Source organism: Triticum urartu, chromosome 3A (genome assembly GCF_056163025.1).
Source record: "Triticum urartu cultivar PI428250 chromosome 3A, HENAU_Tu73, whole genome shotgun sequence".
Classification (NCBI taxonomy): domain Eukaryota; kingdom Viridiplantae; phylum Streptophyta; class Magnoliopsida; order Poales; family Poaceae; genus Triticum; species Triticum urartu.
In genome coordinates this window covers 92,358,370-92,382,385 of record NC_141875.1, presented here as the reverse complement: position 1 = coordinate 92,382,385, position 24,016 = coordinate 92,358,370, and the positions used below count along the sequence as shown (strand labels likewise).

At 46.7% G+C, this 24,016-nt stretch overlaps 1 protein-coding gene and 1 pseudogene across 1 annotated transcript; both read left to right on the top strand.

Annotated features, from left to right (window-relative positions):
• The first annotated feature begins 6,025 nt into the window (after positions 1 to 6,025).
• LOC147978725 (aspartic proteinase CDR1-like) lies at positions 6,026 to 7,454 on the top strand (annotated as a pseudogene).
• A 14,925-nt stretch (positions 7,455 to 22,379) lies between these two features.
• Positions 22,380 to 23,804, top strand: LOC125546692 (putative aspartic protease At2g35615). The gene has a single exon (XM_048710857.1). It carries the CDS (start codon positions 22,380 to 22,382, stop codon positions 23,802 to 23,804), a length of 1,425 nt encoding a protein of 474 aa, XP_048566814.1.
• The last annotated feature ends 212 nt before the right edge of the window (positions 23,805 to 24,016 follow it).

The following is a 24,016-nucleotide window of genomic DNA, read 5'->3' as shown; positions in this document are numbered from 1 at the left end:
CCCGGAACACCGCAGCGTAATGGTGTGTTCGAACGTCGTAATCGTACCTTACTAGATATGGTGCGATCTATGATGTCTCTTACTAATTTACCGCTATCGTTTTGGGGTTATGCTTTAGAGACGGCCGCATTCACATTAAATAGGGCACCATCGAAATCCGTTGAGACGACGCCTTATGAACTGTGGTTTGGCAAGAAACCAAAGTTGTCGTTTCTTAAAGTTTGGGGCTGCGATGCTTATGTGAAAAATCTTCAACCTGATAAGCTCGAACCCAAATCAGAGAAATGTGTCTTCATAGGATACCCAAAGGAGACTGTTGGGTACACCTTCTATCATAGATCCGAAGGCAAGACATTCGTTGCCAAGAATGGATCCTTTCTAGAGAAGGAGTTTCTCTCGAAAGAAGTGAGTGGGAGGAAAGTAGAACTTGATGAGGTAACTGTACCTGCTCCCTTATTGGAAAGTAGTTCATCACAGAAACCGGTTTCTGTGACACCTACATCAATTTGTGAGGAAGTTAATGATGATGATCATGGAACTTCAGATCAAGTTATTACTGAACCTCATAGATCAACCAGAGTAAGATCCGCACCAGAGTGATACGGTAATCCTGTTCTAGAAGTCATGCTACTAGATCATGATGAACCTATGAACTATGAAGAAGCGATGGGGAGCTCAGATTCCGCAAAATGGCTAGAAGCCATGAAATCTGAGATGGGATCCATGTATGAGAACAAAGTGTGGACTTTGGTTGACTTGCCCGTTGATCGGCAAGCAATTGAGCATAAATGGATCTTCAAGAAGAACACCGACGCTGACGGTAATGTTACTGTCTACAAAGCTCGACTTGTTGCAAAAGGTTTTCGAGAAGTTCAAGGGATTGACTACAATGAGACCTTCTCACCCGTAGCGATGCTTAAGTCTGTCCGAATCATGTTAGCGATTGCCGCATTTCATGATTATGAAATTTGGCAGATGGATGTCAAAACTGCAATCCTGAATGGATTTCTGGAAGAAGAGTTGTATATGATGCAACCGGAAGGTTTTGTCGATCCAAAGGGAGCTAACAAAGTGTGCAAGCTCCAGCGATCCATTTATGGACTGGTGCAAGCCTCTCGGAGTTGGAATAAATGCTTTGATAGTGTGATCAAAGCATTTGGTTTTGTACAGACTTTTGGAGAAGCCTGTATTTACAAGAAAGTGAGCGGGAGCTCTGTAGCATTTCTGATATTATATGTGGATGACATATTACTAATTGCAAATGATATAGAATTTCTGGATAGCATAAAGGGATACTTGAATAAAAGTTTTTCTATGAAACACCTCGGTGAAGCTGCTTACATATTGGGCATCAAGATCTATAGAGATAGATCAAGACGCTTAATTGGACTTTCACAAAGCACATACCTTGACAAAGTTTTGAAAAGGTTCAAAATGGATCAAGCAAAGAAAGGGTTCTTGCCTGTGTTACAAGGTGTGAAGTTGAGTAAGACTCAATGCCCGACCACTGCAGAAGATAGAGAGAAGATGAAAGATGTTCCCTATGCTTCAGCCATAGGCTCTCTCATGTATGCAATGCTGTGTACCAGACCTGATGTGTGCCTTGCTATAAGTCTAGCAGGGAGGTACCAAAGTAATCCAGGAGTGGATCACTGGACAGCGGTCAAGAACATCCTGAAATACCTGAAAAGGACTAACGATATGTTTCTCGTTTATGGAGGTGACAAAGAGCTCATCATAAATGGTTACATTGACGCAAGCTTTGACACTGATCCGGACGATTCTAAATCACAAACCGGATACGTGTTTATATTAAACGGTGGAGCTGTCAGTTGGTGCAGTTCTAAACAAAGCGTCGTGGCGGGATCTACGTGTGAAGCGGAGTACATAGCTGCTTCGGAAGCAGCAAATGAAGGAGTTCATATCCGATCTAGGTGTCATACCTAGTGCATCGGGTCCAATGAAAATCTTTTGTGACAATACTGGTGCAATTGCCTTGGCAAAGGAATCCAGATTTCACAAGAGAACCAAGCACATCAAGAGATGCTTCAATTCCATCCGGGATTTAGTCCAGGTGGGAGACATAGAAATTTGCAAGATACATACGGATCTGAATGTTGCAGACCCGTTGACTAAGCCTCTTCCACGAGCAAAACATGATCAGCACCAAGGCTCCATGGGTGTTAGAATCATTACTGTGTAATCTAGATTATTGACTCTAGTGCAAGTGGGAGACTGAAGGAAATATGCCCTAGAGGCAATAATAAAGTTATTATTTATTTCCTTATTTCATGATAAATGTTTATTATTCATGCTAGAATTGTATTAACCGGAAACATAATACATGTGTGAATACATAGACAAACAGAGTGTCACTAGTATGCCTCTACTTGACTAGCTCGTTGATCAAAGATGGTTAAGTTTCGTAACCATATACATGAGTTGTCATTTGATTAACGGGATCACATCATTAGGAGAATGATGTGATTGACTTGACCCATTCCGTTAGCTTAGCACTTGATCGTTTAGTTTGTTGCTATTGCTTTCTTCATGACTTATACATGTTCCTATGACTATGAGATTATGCAACTCCCGTTTACCGGAGGAACACTTTGTGTGCCACCAAACGTCACAACGTAACTGGGTGATTATAAAGGTGCTCTACAGGTGTCTCCAAAGGTACTTGTTGGGTTGGCGTATTTCGAGATTAGGATTTGTCACTCCGATTGTCGGAGAGGTATCTCTGGGCCCACTCGATAATGCACATCACTATAAGCCTTGCAAGCATTGCAACTAATGAGTTAGTTGCGGGATGATGTATTACGGAACGAGTAAAGAGACTTGCCGGTAACGAGATTGAACTAGGTATTGAGATATCGACGATCGAATCTCGGGCAAGTAACATACCGATGACAGAGGAAACAACGTATGTTGTTATGCGGTCTGACCGATAAAGATCTTCGTAGAATATGTAGGAGCCAATATGGGCATCCAGGTCCCGCTACTGGTTATTGACCAGAGAGGTGTCTCGGTCATGTCTACACAATTCTCGAACCCGTAGGGTCCGCACGCTTAACGTTCGTTGACGATATAGTACTATATGAGTTATGTATGTTGATGACCGAATGTTGTTCGGAGTCCGGGATGAGATCACGGACATGACGAGGAACTCCGGAATGGTCCGGAGATAAAGTTTGATATATGGGATAGTAGTGTTTGATCTCCGGAAGGGGTTCCAGATGTTTCCCGAAATGTTTGGGCACGAGAACACTTTATCTGGGCCAAAAGGGAAAGCCCACGAGGCTTTTGGAAAGTGCAAAAGGAAGTTTTGCGGAGACCAGAGGCTAGACGCCAGGAACCCCTGGCGTCTAGGGGGTAGACGCCGGGAACCCTGGCGTCTAGCCCTAGAGTCCGAGAAGGACTCTTCCCTTTCGGGTGAAACCGACTTTGAGGAGGCTTTTACTCCAAGTTTCGACCCCAGGGCTCAACATATAAATAGAGGGGTAGGGCTAGCACCAAAGAGACATCAAGAAAAACACCAAGCCGTGTGCCGGCAACCCCGTCCCCTCTAGTTTATCCTCCGTCATAGTTTTCGTAGTGCTTAGGCGAAGCCCTGCGGAGATTGTTCTTCACCAACACCGTCACCACGCCGTCGTGCTGCCGGAACTCATCTACTACTTCGCCCCTCTTGCTGAATCGAGAAGGCGAGGACGTCACCGAGCCGAACGTGTGCAGAACTCGAAGGTGTCGTGCTTTCGGTACTTGGATCGGTCGGACGTGAAGACGTACGACTACATCAACCGTGTTGATATAACGCTTCCGCGAACGGTCTACGAGGGTACGTAGACAACACTCTCCCCTCTCATTACTATGCATCACCATGATCTTGTGTATGCGTAGGAAATTATTTGAAATTACTATGTTCCTCAACAGGTACAATAAGATGAAAAGGAACATGGTCGTCTGTTCAACTTGTTTAATATGTCGGTTGGAGGAAGAAGATACATTCCCCGTCTTTTGTTCCTGTCCCAACTCGCACGACAACTCTGGAATTCGCTTCTTGTTTGAATGGTCATTGCTAGCGTTAAATGTTACTAGTGCATCCAGGGATGATTCGTTATCGTTGTTCCTATGTGATCTTAATGAGGGGATAAGAGTTCGTGTTTTGTTACTGTTTTCGAGGATTTGGTTCGTCAGAGATGAACTTGTTCTCTCAACACCCCCCCCCCCCCCCCCCCCCCCCCCCGCTCCCCCTCCCCATAGTGTAGGTATCCAAGAGTTTTTTGTTCAGCTGCCTTTATACACTTTGTTCCATCAACATGGATCCAAACTTTGGTCCCATTAAAGGAAAACTATTCGTCCCTTTGTGTTTCCCACATGTCTATCCTGCATGTGACAATAGATGTCAACCAACCAATGTGTTGTGGTCTCGACCTATGTATGGACGCAACAAGCTCAATGTGCATGGCTCTTTCCTAAATGGTGCAGTAGAGGCTGGTATGGTGCTTAGAGATCATGAAGGTGCAGTTGTTCTCAATGTGTGCCGGCAAATCTTTTGATGCAATGACGCCCTGGAATTTGAGCTTCTTGCACTCCATGCAGGTTTATCTTTGGCACTTCAATGGTGTTCCCTACCATCTGATGTTGAATGTGGTTGCCTTGAGGCAGTCATGATGATCAAGAGTAGAGAAGGCAACAATACGAAGTATGCTTTTTTGGTCGAGGAAATCAAGAGAAGCATGGATGAATGTGATTCTTGTATTACTCATATTCGCCGTAGTCAAAATAAGTCTAGTCATTTTATGGCAAACTTCGGGAGATCCCAACGCCGAACTGTTGTTTGGCTTGGATCAGGCCCTCTCTGCGCTTTAGAAGTCTTTGAAGTTGATTGTAAAAATTGAGTGTTTGGAGTAGTACAAGAATTTATTCACACAAAAAAGATTGTCAAGAAAAGTCACTAGAGAAATTTTGCGGTGTCGAGGTTTGGCCTTCTTGTGTGAAGTTGGATACTTTCAACTGATGAAAAAAAATCCCTTGTTTGGTTTCAGGAGGTTCGCTAGCTTACCTGAAAGTAAAGATCGAACTACTGTTTTTTTTTGCGAGAAAATTCCCGATCTATTCATTTTCGATCATGACAGTACAACGAATATCAGAAATAATAGAAATAACATCCAGATCCGTAGACCACCTAGCGGCGACTACCAGCACTGAAAGCGAGCCGAAGGCGCGCCACCGTCATCGCCCCTCCATCACCGCAGTCGGACACAACTTGTTGTAGCACACAATCGGGAAATCGTCATGCTAAGGCCCCGTAGGATCAGCGCGCCAGAACAGCAACTGGTTTTACATGAAGAATTTAAAATGCAATCTTCTACTACTAAAGTTTACGTTTCATGTTGCACAAGAAAATTTTGGGTAGTCAAGTATTGTGATTTTTTCAAATAACAAGCATACGCTAGTATTGCATTGCGCACAGGCACAAACATGGCGAGTATCAAGCTCACCATCACGTTCTCAGGAAGGTCTTCGAGGTGGAGAGAGTATAGCCCCATCTACCATGTGGAAATACCATCGGATGGAGCAGATGTATGAGAAATAGACGTGACGCTGCTCAAGTTTGAGAACAAGGTTGCATCTGGATGCAAGGGCGACCAAGTCCAAGTTCCGGTTTGTGTTAGCGTCGTGAAGTGAAAACAATTGAAACGTACAATCTGTTCCAAAACATTGCCATTATGAATGTTAATTAATCTTACATAAAATATTGGCATTTTCAATGTTAAAACAGCTGAAATCTGGGAGTAGCACAAAATATTGCCCAAGAAGTGCGTGGGAATAACTAGCAAGAAGCTGGCTGATGGCGCAATCACAGGTCATACCATATACCGACTTGCCCCATTCGTCTCCCCATTAATCAACTTACCATTTTAATCGTACGCCAATTCCCCTATTAATACTCTGCATAGCAGCAGCAGCTACACACCATTGGCAAAGCAATCCCGCAGTTGAGTCAGCAGTTCAGCACACAATGCCTGGGACGACGACCTCCCGCGCTCTCCTGCTCGTTGGCGTCGTCCTGACGGCGCACGTGTTCTTGTGCACGGCGTACGTCGGCGGCGATGGGTTCAGCGTGGAGTTCATCCACCGTGACTCCGTCAAGTCGCCGTACCGTGACCCGTCGCTCACCGCGCCCGCCCGCGTGCTCGAGGCCGCGCGCTGCGCTCTCGCGCTCCTACGGCCGCGCCGACGCACCGTCAGCCGACGGCGCCGTCTCCGAGCTCACCTCCAGGCCCTTCGAGTACCTGATGGCCGTGAACGTGGGCACGCCGCCCACCCGCATGCTCGCCATCGCCGACACCGGTAGCGACCTCATCTGGCTCAACTGCAGCAGCGGAGCCGGCGCTCCTGGTCTCGCGGCAGCCCGCCACGCCCATGCGCCCGCTCCCGCTCGCGCCCCCGCGCCCTCGTCCGCGCCGCCGCCGGGCGTCCAGTTTAACTCCTCCAATTCGACGACGTTCAGTCTCGTGAGCTGTGGCTCCGGCGCATGCCGCGCGCTCCCCGATGCCTCCTGCCCCGACTCCAAGTGCAGGTATCTCTACTCCTACGGCGACGGCTCCCAGACGAGCGGCCTCCTCTCCACGGAGACCTTCACCTTCGCCGACGACCAAGGCACCCGCGGCGATGGGAAGATACGCGTGGCCAACGTCAACTTCGGCTGCTCCACGACCATGATCGGCTCGTTCATCGGGGACGGCCTCGTCGGGCTCGGCGGCGGCGACCTCTCCCTCGTCAATCAGTTAGGCGCAGACACATCGCTCGGCCGGAGGTTCTCCTACTGCCTCGTGCCCTACTCCATCAACGCCTCCTCCGTGCTCAACTTCGGCCCCCGTGCCACCGTGACGGAGCCGGGCGCGGCGACGACACCGCTGATCCCATCTGAAGTGAAGGCCTACTACACCGTCGATCTCCAGTCCGTCAAGATCGGGAACAAGACCTTCGAGGCGCCGCAGGAGTCCCCCGTCATCGTCTACTCCGGCACGACGCTGACGTACCTGGCGAACGATCTTCTGGACCCATTGGTGGGAGAGCTGACCCGGAGGGTCAAGCTCCCGCCGGCGAAGTCGCCGGAAGAGCTCCTGCCACTGTGCTTCGACGTGAGCGGGGTACGGAAGGGGCGGGTGGCGGCGATGATCCCTGATGTGACGCTGGGGCTGGGCGGCGGCGCGACGGTCACGCTGAAGGCGGAGAACACGTTCGTGGAGGTGCAGGAGGGGACTGTGTGCTTGGCGGTGGCGGCGGCGTCTGAGCAGTCTACGCCTGTGTCCATCATCGGGAATATCGCGCAGCAGAACATGCACGTCGGCTATGACCTCGACAAGGGCACCGTGACCTTCGCCGCAGCAGACTGCGCCAGGTCCTCCGCAGCCCCCTCCCCCTCCGGCTCTCTGCATATCTAATCAGCATTACTAGTTGGCATTTTTAGACAAGGGGAGATTTATTATTTGCTTGCGATCGCATGCATCTGCAAAATATATAAAACATTACAAGAAATGAGATTCTATCATGCACGGCAATCTACTGTTCATGGTTACTATATATGAGATTCATACTACTTTTTTTTGTTGTGCTGTCCAAATCTGTCATGTTTCAAAGTGTTACATCAGGTTTCTCTCTGGTTCCAAGGTGAATCATAATGTTTTGTTGTGTACCATGGTGTATCATCAAACTAATCTGAAGCGAGTGCATTATTTTTTGACATATTTGCTTGCTATCGCATGCATCTGCAAAATATATAAAAACATTACAAGAAATGAGATTCATGCTACCTTTCTTTTGTTGTTGTCAAAATTTGTCATGTTTCGAAGTGAATCATAATGCTTTTCTCTCGTTCCAAAGTGAAATCACAATGTTTCCTTGTGTATCATCAAACTAATCTGAAGCGAGTGCATTTTTTTTTGTCAATAAACAATGAAACATGATGTACACATTGCAATAAGAAAAGAAAAGAAACATTATGAAACAAAATAAATTTTAACAACAAATAAACAACTAGCATGACTATCAAAGCAATCACGGATGATCTACATACATGATATAGAAAAATCACTCTGAAAATATTATTCTCCTCTTAAAACGACAAAAAAAAGATCCAACAAGCCCAGTCGAAGATTGCCCACTAAATTTTGGTTGTTTGTAAATTTTAGAGGGGTAAACAGCCGGGTAAACCTCAGTGGAGTATTTTACTCCTCAGTTTTCGTTGTTTCTAACCGATCCCTAAATTTAGCGGAGTAAAATTTTGTTTCCCCTAGATTATTCCAATTCTAGTTTACTTAATCCGTTTCAACTACATATTAGCACACATCTTAAAAACCAAACATAATAATTAAGGTTCACGCAGTTCGTGCAGTTCACGGATATTATGAATTCATAGTTTACAAACTAAGTTATTGAAATTCAAACACACCAAAAGTTTCAAATGAAGTAAATAGCATGATAAAAGCCGCTTCATCTTCAATTGTAATGGTTTGGTTGAATTCAATTGGCCAAAACAAAATGAGACCAAAAAAAACTCACGTAGGCAAACCGTCGAACACTTGCAAGGTGGTGGAGGCGTAACAATCTGCCGGCAACGTTCAGAAGAAACTAGCGGGCGGCGAGGCGGGTTCTAGGAATCATATAATGATATGATGCCAAGTTTCGTCCTTTTCTGACAACATTCGATATGTTTTTTTGAAGTGAAGAGCCTTTCGCTCATTTCAATGGCATTCATGTAATGCTTTGAAATTATTGAATCAACCCAGAATAGTCCCGATTTGAGCATGAGACTTTAAATGGTGTATATTCAATGTAGAAAAAGTTTAACGGAGAAATGGTGTATAAATAAAATAATTCTCTTCGTTCGAAACACTGACCCTTCTTGAGAGGCACTTTAGTTTGTACACAAAGTGCATCAAGTTTTTCCGGTAAAGCCCTCAAATTTTACCACGCCCTAGAGGGGTCACATAATGACATCATGTCAAGTGCCATCCCTTTCAGACCTTATTTGCGCATATATTTTGAATTGAATAGCATTTTTCTCATCTGAATCGCTAGAAATTCAAATAATGCCCTAAAATCGTCAAATCAACCCATAATTGTCCTAAATTTGACCATGGGACTTTCAGTGGTATACATTGAACATAAAAAATTATCAAAGAAATGATGTATAAAGAAAATATTTCTCTATGAAAGTCAACTCTTTACATTCAAAAACCCTGATACTTCACAAAAAGCTCTTCAATTTGTACACCAAGTGCATCAAGTTTCCCCCCTAATCTCTAAAAAATTTACGATATCTTATGTGGATCATGTGATGACAACATGCCAAGTTTCATTCTTTTCATACCTCATTTGCATATATTTTCGAATTGAACTTCATTTTGCTCATTTTGATGGCTAGAAATTCATATACTGCTCTAAAATTGTCAAATCAACTCAAAATAGTTGGAAATTTGAGCATGGGACTTTCATTGGTATATATTCAACATTGCAAAAGTTGACAGTTTCCGATAGAAACTCTGATATTTCAAGAGAGACTCTTCAATTTGTACACGAAGTGCATCATGTTTTTCCTGTAATGATCTCAAATTTTGACCACATACTATAGGGGTCACGTTATGACACCATTCCAAGTTTCATTCTTTTCAGTCCTTAGTTGTGTATCGTGTTTTAATCACAGAGCAGTTTGCTCATTTTATTGGCTAGACATTCATTTAATACTTTAAAAATAATAAATTAACTCAAAAAATGGCAATAGTTTGACATGACTGTACTTACGTACTAAATTCAACCCCACAAAAAATGGAAACAAAAATATACCCATAAAACAAAAATAGCTCGATAAGGTTTTTTTTGCACAAATGCAAATCAGTGGCGGGCGCCAGAAAGCGCCCGCCACTACTAAGTTGTTACATGTGGTGGCACTTGTTTGGGCCCGTCAGTGGTGGTCATGAGTCCAATTTTTGTGATGATTTGCACATTTTATTTCATTCCATAGTATAAGATTTTTTAGACTTTACTGCATTCGTGTACTTCTTTTTGTATGCAATCGCCAGGATATCATATACGGGAATAATCTAGAACATTAAGGAAAGAACTCAATTTATGGTGATAAAATCATGTTAATTATCTTGATAAAACACTGCCATAAAAAAGGGTGAAACAAATCGGAGAATAAAAAGCTCATACAAAATCCTCCAAAGCGAAAGACGGCGTATGGTACAAGCACATGTGCTCGTACCAGCGGTCGTACCGCCTGCCGCCGCCTCCGCGTCGTCAACTACTTCAGCCCCGTGCAGATGGATTGAAGATCAAAGATGTCACGGAACCAGAAAACAGATCCAGAACGAAGAACTCTAGCCTCTGAAGGATTCTAGAGGGAGGTTGATTCAGGGTCTCCGCCGCCACATCACCACATTGAAAAGGCATCATCACCATCCAGCTTCATCATCACCACTTCATCTCCATCTCTTTGTAGTACATTAGTTGGTGTGGATTCACACTCATATTACTTTAACGCTACCACCATATTTATCATGATTCATCCTGCGATGTGCGAGTAGTTACCCCAATTCTCGGGCATATGGAGGAACCTTAGTAGGCTTACGATTGTATGATAATATGATTTGGTATCCTCTTTATATGTTTATATTAGTGATCTTCTTGATATTGAGTGAAGTCGACCATCCAACATATGCCTCTGTCGGTGTCAAAACCGGCGGATCTCGGGTAGGGGGTCCCGAACTGTGCGTCTAGGACGGATGGTAACAGGAGGCAGGGGGCACGATGTTTTACCCAGGTTCGGGCCCTCTTGATGAAGGTAAAACCCTACGTCCTGCTTGATTAATATTGATGATATGGGTAGTACAAGAGTAGATCTACCACGAGATCAGAGAGGCTAAACCCTAGAAGCTAGCCTATGGTATGATTGTATGTTATGGTTGTTGTCCTACGGACTAAAACCCTTCGGTTTATATAGACACCGGAGAGGGTTAGGGTTACACAAGGTCGGTTACAAAGGAGGAGATATCCATATCCGTACTGCCTAGCTTGCCTTCCACGCCAAGTAGAGTCCCAGCCGGACACGAGACGAAGTCTTCAATCTTGTATCTTCATAGTCTAATAGTCCGGCCAATGGAGATAGTCCGGCTGTCCGGAGACCCCCTAATTCAGGACTCCCTCAGTAGCCCCTGAACCAGGCTTCAATGACGATGAGTCCAGCGCGCAGTATTGTCTTCGGCATTGCAAGGCGGGTTCCTTCTCCGTATACACCGCAGAAGAATTTGAATACGAGGATAGTGTCCGACCCTGCAAAATAAGTTCCACATTCCACCATAGAGAGAATAATATTTTTGCAGATCTAATTTGCTGGCTTGTTTTGGCAACATGACGTTATGTCACGGCCCGGTGATTATTCAAACCGTTTCTTTTAACCAGCCCCACGCATAACGCGAGGGAGTTTTTCGACACGTCTTGTCAAAGCAGAGATCGTGTCCCCTTATTACGGGATTCTCATCAATACGGGCGTGGGTAACCCAACCGCGCCATCAATTGCGGCGCTTGGGAGATAAGCGAGTTTTACCAGGCAAGTGGGGACGCTTAGTTTCGTCCGCCCATATAAAGGGATAAGGATTCACCTTTCTATCCACGCCTTCTTCCTCCCTTACCCATCCGTTTTCGCACACTCGAGCTCTAGCGCCCAAGTCCGCACATCCCACCTCGACCTTCTCCAGTCATGTCCGGAGCGGGAGGCAAGTGGATGGTCTCCTCCGTCACGGAGGGAGACATCAAGAAACTGAGGAGAGCCGGATACCTGCCCGACGGCATCGCGCACCGGCTCCCAGATGAGGGGCAGCTCATCCCCACCCCCAGGCCCCATGAGAGGGTAGTATTCCTCACCCATTTCCTCCGCGGACTAGGGTTCCCTCTCCATCCCTTCGTCCGGGGCTCATGTTTTATTACGGCCTGTATTTCCACGATTTGGCCCCGAACTTCATCCTCAACATCTCGTCGTTTATCGTTGTGTGCGAAGCCTTCCTCCGCATCAAGCCCCACTTCGGCTTATGGCTGAAGACCTTCAATGTCAATCCGAAGGTGGTGGGCGGCCGCCAGGCGGAGTGCGGAGGCGCCATGGTGGGAAAGATGCCCAACATAGCATGGCTCGAGGGCTCCTTTGTGGAAACCATAAAGGGGTGGCAATCGGGGTGGTTCTATATCACTGAGCCGCGCGACCCCGCATGGGTAGCGGCCCCCGAGTTCCGATCTGGCATCCCCATGCGGCTCACCTCCTGGAAAGAGAAGGGCATGTCCTGGGGTAATTCGAAAGAGCTGACCGGACTCCAAACATGTATTCAAAACATGGTGGACAAGAAGCTCAAGCTTGTCAACATAGTCCAAATTATGCTCATCCACCGGATACTCCCGTGCCAACAACGGGAGTTCAACTTGTGGGAGTTCAATCCGGCGCAGCACCGAACTCTGAGCAGGCTCTTCGACACGACTCATGAAGACGCCTGGAGGGTGCTGTTCAAAAGTGTCGAGGTCCCTCCCCCTATTACTGAGGATCGCGGATTCAGCGCGAAGCGACAAGCCAGTGCGGTAAGCTGTTTTACCTCTCACAGGATACTTATTTTTTTATATATAGATTGACTCTATGCGGGATCTAAACTCCAGTACCTTTGACAGGACTGGCAGAAGATGGCCGGACAGATCGACTGTCTGGCTCCTTTGCCCGAAGGCCCCGCAGACGCTCTTCTGGCGAAGATGCTGACTCCGGCCCCTTATAAGGTGCCGGAGAAGACCAAGAAGGCCAAGGGAACTCGAAAGAGTTCCCGACGCCAGGCGTCGTCGGACTCACCGTCTGATGACTCTGCGGCGCACTCTTCCCCTGAAGACGAGGAAGAGGAAGAAGAAGATGCTCCCCCACCGACTAGGAGAGACAAGAAAAGGAAGGCCGCCCAACCGGGGAGGCCGAAGGGTCCAAGAAGGGAAGGACTCTCCTTCCGGACAGTTCCACCACCGCCGATGAAGGCGAAGACGAGTGGTTGCCCAGGGTCAAGCCCCCGGGGAGATCGTAAGTATTCGGATACCAGAGTAACTCCTAGGATTCCTTTGTCGCACTGCTTTCCCTAATGCCGAACGTGATTATGCAGGCCGCCACGAGCCAGTATCGATGTATCATCGGACGGCTCCTTGGGCTTGTCGGACATGGATAGCGATCCAGTCCCGACCGCCACCTCCCCTCATCATGTCGACGACGCCGAGGTGTTGTCTCAAGAGGCACAGGATCGAAGGGAGACAGTCCTGGAGGCGCCTCAAGGCGACCTTCCGGCTGCGGGAGCCGCGGGGACGGGGCCCCCGAGAGCTCCGAGTTCGGCCCTCAGCCGAACACCGTGCCGGACCCTCTAGCGGTTCCGGGCTCGGGCAGGCGGTCTCCTTCTAAGAGGGGCAAGACGCATGTGCCGGTGACCTCTGTCCATCCAGAGGCACCGGACAATCTGCTGGAAGCGCTTCACAGCGCTTCCATCGACGAGGAGCACCGCACTATCATGAGTGCGGTGATCCAGAAGATTCAGTCCGCCAAGAGCGGATTGACTGAAGCCTATGCCAGCCTTCTAACAGGCTTTGAGGTAAGTGTTTTAAAATGTAGTAGAAATATTACCGCATAGACAGTAGCCCCTGATGCTTTGTTCGGTGTTCACAAATAAAAGCCGAACAGAGGATCAAATAAAATCGCAGGAGTCTAATATAAGTATGTCAATATGCATATGCAGGCTTCGCTGCTGGCGTCCACCGCACTAACTACGGAGGTCGCCGTACTGAAGTAGGACCTTGAGGGGTCCAAGAAAGAGCTCGGCCTTGCCAAGAGGCAGCTCGAGGAGAACAAGGGTAAGTAATACCCCGTCTATAGATATGTATATATAAAAAAGGACGCGATTGCAAAATGACAGGATCATTGTATGTTTGCCAAGGGCCACGGCCGAGGTGGCGACCCTGAAGCAAGCGCTGGCCAAGGCCGAAGATACAGCGGCCAAGGAGCGCACCGAGCGAGAGAAGCACGAGGCTCGGGTGGCCGAGGTGCAACAAGAGCTCCAGGCTCTTGTGGCGAAGCACGAGGCGTTGGAGCTTGACTCCAAGACGCGGGAGTCTGAGCTTGCCGCGGCCCTCGAGAGTGTAAAAAGTGCCAAGGCCGAGGCCCAAAAGGTCCTCCGCAGCTCCCTCCCCCTCCGGCTCTCTGCATATCTAATCAGCATTACTAGTTGGCATTTTTAGACAAGGGGAGATTTATTATTTGCTTGCGATCGCATGCATCTACAAAATATATAAAACATTACGAGAAATGAGGTTCTATCATGCACGGAAATCTACTGTTCATGGTTACTATATATGAGATTCATACTACTTTTTTTGTTGTGTTGTCCAAATATGTCATGTTTCAAAGTGTTACATCAGGTTTCTCTCTGGTTCCAAGGTGAATCATAATGTTTTGTTGTGTACCATGGTGAATCATCAAACTAATCTGAAGCGAGTGCATTATTTTTTGACATATTTGCTTGCGATCGCATGCATCTGCAAAATATATAAAAACATTACAAGAAATGAGATTCATGCTACCTTTATTTTGTTGTTGTCAAAATTTTTCATGTTTCGAAGTGAATCATAATGCTTTTCTCTCGTTCCAAAGTGAATCACAATGTTTCCTTGTGTATCATCAAACTAATCTGAAGCTAGTGCATTATTTTTTTTGTCAATAAACAATGAAACATGATGTACACATTGAAATAAGAAAAGAAAAGAAACATTATGAAACAAAATAAATTTTAACAACAAATAAACAACTAGCATGAATATCAAAGAAATCACGGATGATCTACATACAGGATATAGAAAAATCACTCTCAAAATATTATTCTCCTCTTAAAACGACAAAAAAAAGAAGATCCAACAAGCCCAGTCAAAGCTTTCCCACTAAATTTTGGTTGTTTGTATATTTTAGAGGGGTAAACAGCCGGGTAAACCTCAGTGGAGTATTTTACTCCTCAGGTTTCGTTGTTTCTAACCAATCCCTAAATTTAGCGGTGTAAAATTTTGTTTCCCCCAGATTATTCCAATTCTAGTTTACTTAATCCGTTTCAACTACATATTAGCACACATCTTAAAAACCAAACATAACAATTAAGGTTCACGTAGTTCACGCAGTTCACGGATATTATGAATTCATAGTTTACAAACTAAGTTATTGAAATTCAAACACACCAAAAGTTTCAAATGAAGTAAATAGCATGATAAAAGTCGCTTCATCTTCAATTGCAATGGTTTGGTTGAATTCAATTGGCCAAAACAAAATGAGACCAAAAAAACTCACGTAGGCAAACCGTCGAACACTTGCAAGGCGGTGGAGGCGTAACTATCTGCCGGCAACGTTCAGAAGAAACTAGCGGGCGGCGAGGCGGGTTCTAGGAATCATATAATGATATGATGCCAAGTTTCATCCTTTTATGACAACATTCGATATGTTTTTTTGAAGTGAAGAGCCTTTTGCTTATTTCAATGCCATTCGTGTAATGCTTTGAAATTATTGAATCAACCCAGAATAGTCCCGATTTGAGCATGAGACTTTCAATGGTGTATATTCAATGTAGAAAAAGTTTAACGGAGAAATGGTGTATAAATAAAAGAATTCTCTTCTTCGTTCGAAACACTGACACTTCTTGAGAGGCACTTCAGTTTGTCCACAAAGTGCATCAAGTTTTTTCGGTAACGCCCTCAAATTTTACCACGCCCTAGAGGGGTCACATAATGACATCATGTCAAGTGTCATCCCTTTCAGACCTTATTTGCGCATATATTTTGAATTGAATAGCATTTTTCTCATCTAAATCGCTAGAAATTCAAATAATGCCCTAAAATCATCAAATCAACTCATAATTGTCCTAAATTTGACCATGGGACTTTCAGTGGTATACATTGAACATAAAAATTATCAAAGAAATGATGTATAAAGAAAATATTTCTCTACGAAAGTCGACTCTTTACATTCGAAAACCCTATGAAAGGATCGATATGGTTGACTAGAGGGCGGGTGAATAGGCAACTAACAATTTTAACTTTTCTTTAACAATTTAAACTTTGCATCAAAGAAGGTTGTCTAGATATGCAACTAGGTGAGCAACCTATATGATGCAACAAGGATAGGAACACAAGCAAGCACGATATATGAAACAAATAAGCTTGCACAAGTAAAGGCACGAGATAACCAAGAGTGGAGACGGTGGAGACGAGGATGTGTTGCCGAAGTTCCTTCCCTTTGAGAGGAAGTACGTCTCCGTTGGAGCGGTGTGGAGGCACAATGCTCCCCAAGAAGCCACTAGGGCCACCGTATTCTCCTCACGCCCTCACACAATGCGAGATGTCATGATTCCACTATTGGTGCCCTTGGAGGCGGCGACCGAACCTTTACAAACTAGGTTGGGGCAATCTCCACAACTCAATTGGAGGCTCCCAACGACACCACGAAGCTTCACCACAATGGACTATGGCTTCGCGGTGACCTCAACCGTCTAGGATGCTCAAACACCCAAGAGTAACAAGATCCGCAAGGGATTAGTGGGGGGAATCAAATATCTCTTGGTGGAAGTGTAGATCAAGGCCTTCTCAACCACTCCCGAGCAAATCAACAAGTTTGGTCGGCTAGGGAGTGAGATCGGGCGAAAATGGAGCTTAGAGCAATAATGGAGCTTAGGGGTGGAAGAGGTGAGTCAACAGGGAAGAAGGGGACCCCTTATATAGTGTGGGACAAAGATCCAACCGTTACCCACCAACCAGCCCGCGGCCAGCGGTACTACCGCGCCTGTCAAGCGGTACTACCGCAAGGCCGCGCGGTACTACAGCTTGCAACCAAGCGGTACTGCCGCACGGCTGTGTGGTACTACCGTACCGACCCACGGTGCTGACGCAACCCCAGTGAAAGTAAAGATAAACGGACGCGCAGGAACTGGGGGCGGTACTTCCGCAAGCGCGGTACTACCGCGCCCCCCATGCAGTACTACCGCAAGGCAAAAAACCCCAGCCAGAGGGAAGGAAACTTCCGTGCCTACTTCCGCGAAGAAACGGAAGTAGCAAAAACCCGACATAGTAGTACCGCCGAGGGACGGTACTACTGCCTGACTGCATAGCGCGGTACTACCGCGCGGCGAAAACGGTACTACCGCGGTGGGTGCGGATGTAAAAAATTACATCCGCCCCTACTACCGCGAAGGGGCGGCACTAGCCTGGTGGGCAGCGGTAGTGCGGCTCCAGGGGAGCAGTACTACCGTGCCACCGCGCGGTACTACCGCGGGTGCCTACGGTACTACCGCTTTCCTGGGAGCAGTACTACCGTGACCAACCACAGCAGCCAGACAAGGGAGGCAAGAAAACGGAGGAAGCTCCAAGGAAAAAGGAGGGGACAAGAAGGAGACGTGTACGTGATGATTACACACAAACCTTTCCAACGCGGACCCCCTCTTAATAGTACGGCTTTCCTACGACTCAAATCCATCAAAAAGAAATGTAGAAAAGACGCCGTCTTCATCAGTCTTCGAGGGGCACCCAACCGTCTTGTGCCTAGCAATGAAGTGTCTGGAATACTCAAGGCACACGATTAGTCCGCAAATACGCTGTCATCAAACACCAAAACACTTAGGGATAAATATGCCCTTACACCTTGATACTTCACAAAAAGCTCTTCAATTTGTACACGAAGTGCATCAAGTTTCCCCCTAATCTCTAAAAAATTTACCACATCTTATGTGGATCATGTGATGACAACATGCCAAGTTTCATTCTTTTCAGACCTCATTTGCATATATTTTCAAATTGAACTTCATTTTGCTCATTTTAATGGCTAGAAATTCATATAATGCTCTAAAATTGTCAAATCAACTCAAAATAGTTGGAAATTTGAGCATGGGACTTTCATTGGTATATATTCAACATTGCAAAAGTTGACAGTTTCCGTTAGAAACTCTGACATTTCAAGAGAGACTCTTCAATTTGTACACGAAGTGCATCATGTTTTTCCTGTAATGATCTCAAATATTGACCACACACTATAGGGGTCACGTTATGACACCATTCCAAGTTTCATTCTTTTCAGTTCTCAGCTGTGTATCGTGTTTTTTTTTTTTGAGCTGAAACACCATGCATTCCATTAGCTAGTGGGCTGGACCAAATCGTCCGCCACAGCACACATTACATCAGGGGGCAGGTTCGTGAGCCACACATGGTCACTACCAATGCCCATTCTACCACCACGGCCAGCCAACAGATGGGCTGGCTTATTACACGAGCGACGTTCGAACAAAATCTTATACTCAATGAAACCCATCTGCAGTAGATACTTGGACTCACGGAAGAGGCACCCGAGGTTGCTTCGATCAGATAAGTTGGCTTCCATCGCTTGCTTCAGGGGTAGACAGTCAGTCATGAAAAATACCCGTCCCATACCAAAGCTTTCTGCTAAATTGATGGCTTTCATGAGGGCCAAAGCTTCAGCATATGTAGCCGTGGAAAGATTAGCAAGATGTCCCGCTGCAGCGAACAGGACATCCCCAAGCATGTCCCTGGCTAAGCAGCCCCAACCCCCCTGTCCGTTCACGGCAAGAAAAGAGGCATCCAGGTTGATCATAATCCAATCCTGAGGTGGCGGCTTCCCTCTACCTTTGTCCAGAGACGGCGCCTTTGGTGGACTCGCATGGAACTCATTCCATTCCGCGGTACTGATCATCATTTGGCTGGCAAACACGTCCGCAGGAGTCCTCCGTTCGCCGTGGCGAATCATGTTCCTTTCACTCCACCATCTCCACAGCAGGCAGATAACCCTGAGCTGTGTATCGTGTTTTAATCACAGAGCAGTTTGCTCATTTTATTGGCTAGACATTCATTTAATACTTTAAAAATAATAAATTAACTCAAAAAATGGCAATAGTTTGAGCTGACTGTACTTAAGTACTAAATTCAACCCCACAAAAAATGAAAACAAAAATATACCCATAAAACAAAAATAGCTCGATAAGGTTTTTTTGCACAAATACAAATCAGTGGCGGGCGCCAGAAAACGCCCACCACTACTAAGTTGTTACATGTGGTGGCACTTGTTTGGGCCCGTCAGTGGTGGTCATGAGTCCAATTTTTGCGATGATTTACACATTTTATTTCGTTCCATAGTATAAGATTTTTTGGACTTTACTGCATTCGTGTACTTCTTTTTGTATGCAATCGCCGGGATATCATATACGGGAATAATCTAGAACATTAAGGAAAGAACTCAATTTGTGATGATAAAATCATGTTAATTAACGTGATAAAACACCGCCATAAAAAGGGTGAAACAAATCAGAGAAGAAAAAGCTCATACAAAATCCTCCAAAGCGAAAGACGGCGTATGGTACGAGCACATGTGCTCATACCAGCGGTCGTACCGCCTGCCGCCGCCTCCGCCTCGTCAACTACTTCATCCCCGTGCAGATGGATTGAAGATCAAAGATGTCACGGAACCAGAAAACAGATCCAGAACGAAGAACTCTAGCCTCTGAAGGATTCCAGAGGGGGGTTGATTCAGGGTCTCCGCCGCCACATCACCGCATTGAGGGGGCATCATCACCATCCAGCTTCATCATCACCACTTCATCTCCATCTCTTTGTAGTACATTAGTCGGTGTGGATTCACACTCATATTACTTTAACGCTACCACCATATTTATCATGATTCATCCTGCGATGTGCGAGTAGTTACCCCAATTCTCGGGCATATGGAGGAACCTTAGTAGGCTTACGATTGTATGATAATATGATTTGGTATCCTCTTTATATGTTTATATTAGTGATCTTCTTGATATTGAGTGAAGTCGACCATCCAACATATGCCTCCTTTGGACGGAAGGTTCTTATTATTGGTGAGAAGGTGCGAAGTGGAGGTCGGTGGTGACAATGCTTATCTCCCTCCTTCTCAGACCATTCAATGGGGGGGGGGGGGGGGGGCTAAACGAAGACCGACTTAGCCGCATCCATGGGGACACCCTTAGTTACCATTCAGTAACCGGCGTGGGAATGAATGGTAGTTGCGTATAAGGCACGGGGTTGCTGCTTAAGTATCTGTATTTGGCTCCGCCCATAAATGAAAACATATAGAGTGGCTTAGAAATCTGATTTAGAACAATGCTTAGGTTTCGGCCATGCTATTTTGTCACAAATTCCCATATCTTCCGTATTCAAAAGGCTCTAATTTATTTGCAACAATTTCTTGGACTATGCTTATAAGGGCTATCAATTTCTTGTTTTAAGATGACACCTCATGGATATGTGCATGTAGATTTATACAATACGATTATTACCAAACCATATCCATTATCAAACCTAGCACAAATGATCAATCATTACTTAGCATGTATTGCAACACTGCAATGTGAACCCAACTCTAAGCCGGTTAGACCCAAGAAAAAAAAGGACCATTCACAACTATCCATTAGTGCTTTATGTTTTTATCATGCCTGCCTATTTGAAAATTCAGTCTTTCTACTATAAATATAGGCAGGCGTTGTAACCCGGCAATGCGCGCCATCAATGATCTACTCCATCTATTCACTAAGTTGTATAAGTTTTCTCTGAAATCAAATGTATGTACGCACGTTTTGGTGTATTTGTTCACTCATTTCAGTTCGTATATATAGTTTATATTAAAATATTCAAAACATTTTACAATAGTGAATGAAGGGAGTAGTATACTAGATACACTTGAAATCTAATGTGTGGCGAGGGCAGTGGTATCCCCAGCCCATCAGATTTTAATTTCTAGGCTTGACATTGGTGCTCGCATTTTCTTGTATTCATTCCAGACCTTGCAGAGATGTGCCTACAATAGGAGAAGACGGTCCCGACGACTACGAAGACGTCTGTGACGACTTTGTCAATCTCATGATGATTTGCCGGTTCATTCTTTCAGAGATGCTCGTAGAGATAGGGTGTACGTGTGTGCGCTTATAGATGTGAGTGTATGCTCGTGTGTGTGAGCGATTTCGATTGTACTATGTAAAAGAAAAACCCTAAGGTGTGCATGTGGGATGGGGGTCATATGCAGGTTGTCCATGAGTTTATTCCTGGCCTTTTCTCAAAGAGTTACCGTTGAATCACCGGAAAAGAATACCACCTCCCTGCAAGCAATCACTAATCATATTACGCTTCTACAAAACTGACAAGTAATCACTAATTATATAGAAACCATATTACGTTTCTACAAAACTACAAGTGAGCAATGGCAAACTTGTAGAGATTTAGGATTCCAAGACCACCATGCAGCCTGGACTTGCACACTTGTTCCCAATTTATCTTGCATTTTCAACCTGTGACCTTATTGCAACCTGCCCAAAGGAAAGCCCGTCCGAGGGCATCGATCTTCTTGACCTCGACTGTAGGGATGTAGGTGGCAAATAAATGGCAACCGCAATCCTGTCTAGTTAGTTTTTGCTAGCTTGAGTAGTTCATTTTCCTTAAACAAACAGAAAACCTTTTTGAACTATCATATCATAAGTGGACTTTAAACAGGATTAAACGGGACCTGGTTTACATCCCTAGTCGACTGGTAACTTTAACACCGTCATGTAGTAGATAACAATCAATGTGAGGAGCGACTTGACCAAGACCGCATGATCCGCCAAACGCAATATGCCTCCCCACCCAAGGAGTGAGGTGACACGCCACCTTGTCCCCGAGCGATTGGTAGTGAATTCTCTTTAGACTCTTTACGGACAAAGACAACCCAAGGTATTTTATCGGAAAGGAGGAAGGCTTGGTCGGGAAGGATTGAAGGATGTCCGGAAGATCAACATTTTCGTAACGGATTGGGGCGACACAACTTTTTGAACAATTTGTGACAAGACAAATGATCTACTAGTATACTAGATGCATCTGAAACCTAATGTGTGCATGTGGGATGGGTCATGCTCATGCAGGCATTGGAAAAGAATCGACCGCCTCCCTGTCTTGCCAGTCGATCTGGATTACGGTCAGTACAAAACTGACAAGAAATCACTAATCATAATTTTAGCAATATCGAAACCGCATGATCCCCTCTCCAATCAAATTAATGTGCGATCACCATTCATTGCCCATGCATGCATGAGTGTGCACTATTTTGCAGTCAATCACAATTCATATGAAATCATGACTTGCCCCATTCGTCTCGGCTCCCCATTTACTAATTACCATCTATGCATCACCATCATCGTTTATAATTATACGTACGTACGCAGCACCAGCGGCACCCGCGACTCGATCAGTGAAGCTAATCCTTGGGATTTCGGGCAGAAATGACGGGTGTGGCATCTCATGCTGTCCTGCTCGCCGGCGTCGTCCTCCTGGCGGCGCAGCTGTGCGGGTGCACGGCGTACGTCGGCCGTGGCGACGGGTTTAGCGTCGAGCTCATCCACCGTGACCACTCCGTCAAGTCGCCGTTCCACGACCCATCGCTCACCCCGCATGACCGCATGCTCGCGGCCGCGCGGCGTTCCACGGGGCGCGCCGCGGCACTCGCACGCTCGTACGCCGCCACCGCCGGCACTGGCTCTCCTGGCGGCGGCGTGGCTGAGGTCATCTCCATCCCGCCGTTCGACTTCCTCATGTACATCAACATCGGGTTGCCACCTACACGGATGCTCGCCTTCGCCGACACCGGCAGCGATCTCTTGTGGGTGAAATGCAGCAGCGACGGCACCGCCGATCATCCCGAAGCCGCCCGGCGAGCGCCGCCGAGGGTGGTGTTCAACCCGTCCAAGTCGTCGACGTTCGGCCGCGTGGACTGCCATTCCGGCACGTGCCACGCGTTCACCGGCACCGGCGTGTCCTGCGACGCAAAGTCCAACTGCAAGTACGTCTACTCCTACTCCGACGGCTCGGAGACCAGCGGCGTCCTCTCCACGGAGACCTTGACCTTCGACGACGCCCCAGGCGGCTGCGTCGGGTGCCGCGACCGTCCGCAGCTGCAGGTGGCCCGTTTCAACTTGGGCTGCTCCACGTCCACGAAAGGCTCCTTCACCGGGGACGGCCTGGTTGGGCTCGGCGACGGGAACTTCTCCCTCGCCAACCAGCTCGGTGCGGCCACATCGATCGGCCGGAGGTTCTCCTACTGCCTCGTGCCGTCCTTCGTGAACACCCCCTCGATCCTCAACTTGGGCGCCCGCGCCGCCGTGACGGAGCCGGGCGCAGCAACCACGCCGCTGCTCCACTCCGACGTGGACGCATACCTCACCATCGCGCTCGAGTCCGTCAGGATCGGGGTCAGGAGCTTGCCGTTGCCGCGGCGGGCCCGCATTGTGGTGGACTCTGGCACGACCCTGACGTTACTTGTGAAAGAGCTGCTGGACCCGATGGTGGAGGAGCTGACTCGGAGCATCAAGCTCCGGCGGGTGAAGTCGCCGGACAAGGGTATACCTATTTGCTACGACGTGTCCCGGGTGGGGGAGACGGCGTTCGGGAAGATTGTCCCGGAGGTGAAGCTGGGCCTGCGAGGCGGCGGGGTGGTGACGCTCAAGGCGGAGAACACGTTCGTGATGCTGCGGGAGGGGACGATGTGCATGGCATTGGTGGAGGTCACCAAGGGAGATCAGGGCATGGTCTTGGGGAGCGTCGCCCAGCAGAACATGCACATCGGGTTCGACCTCGACAGGCGCACCGCCACATTCGCCAGTGTAGACTGTGCTACCTCCTATCCATGGCCGGCGGACTCTTCTTTGTAGCTACTTTTTTATTTTATTTTTTTAGTTTTATTTAGGTGATGAGGAAAGGTGTTATTTTGCTTCGCGTAATCGCATAAAGACGATACACGTGGTGCAAGATAAAACTTTTTTTTGCGGGGAAAGATAAAACTAATTGCTTGCTAAACCTATTCAAATACTGCCTACATTTTGTACTGTGCAAAGCAAAACATAAATACTACTCCCTCCGTTTC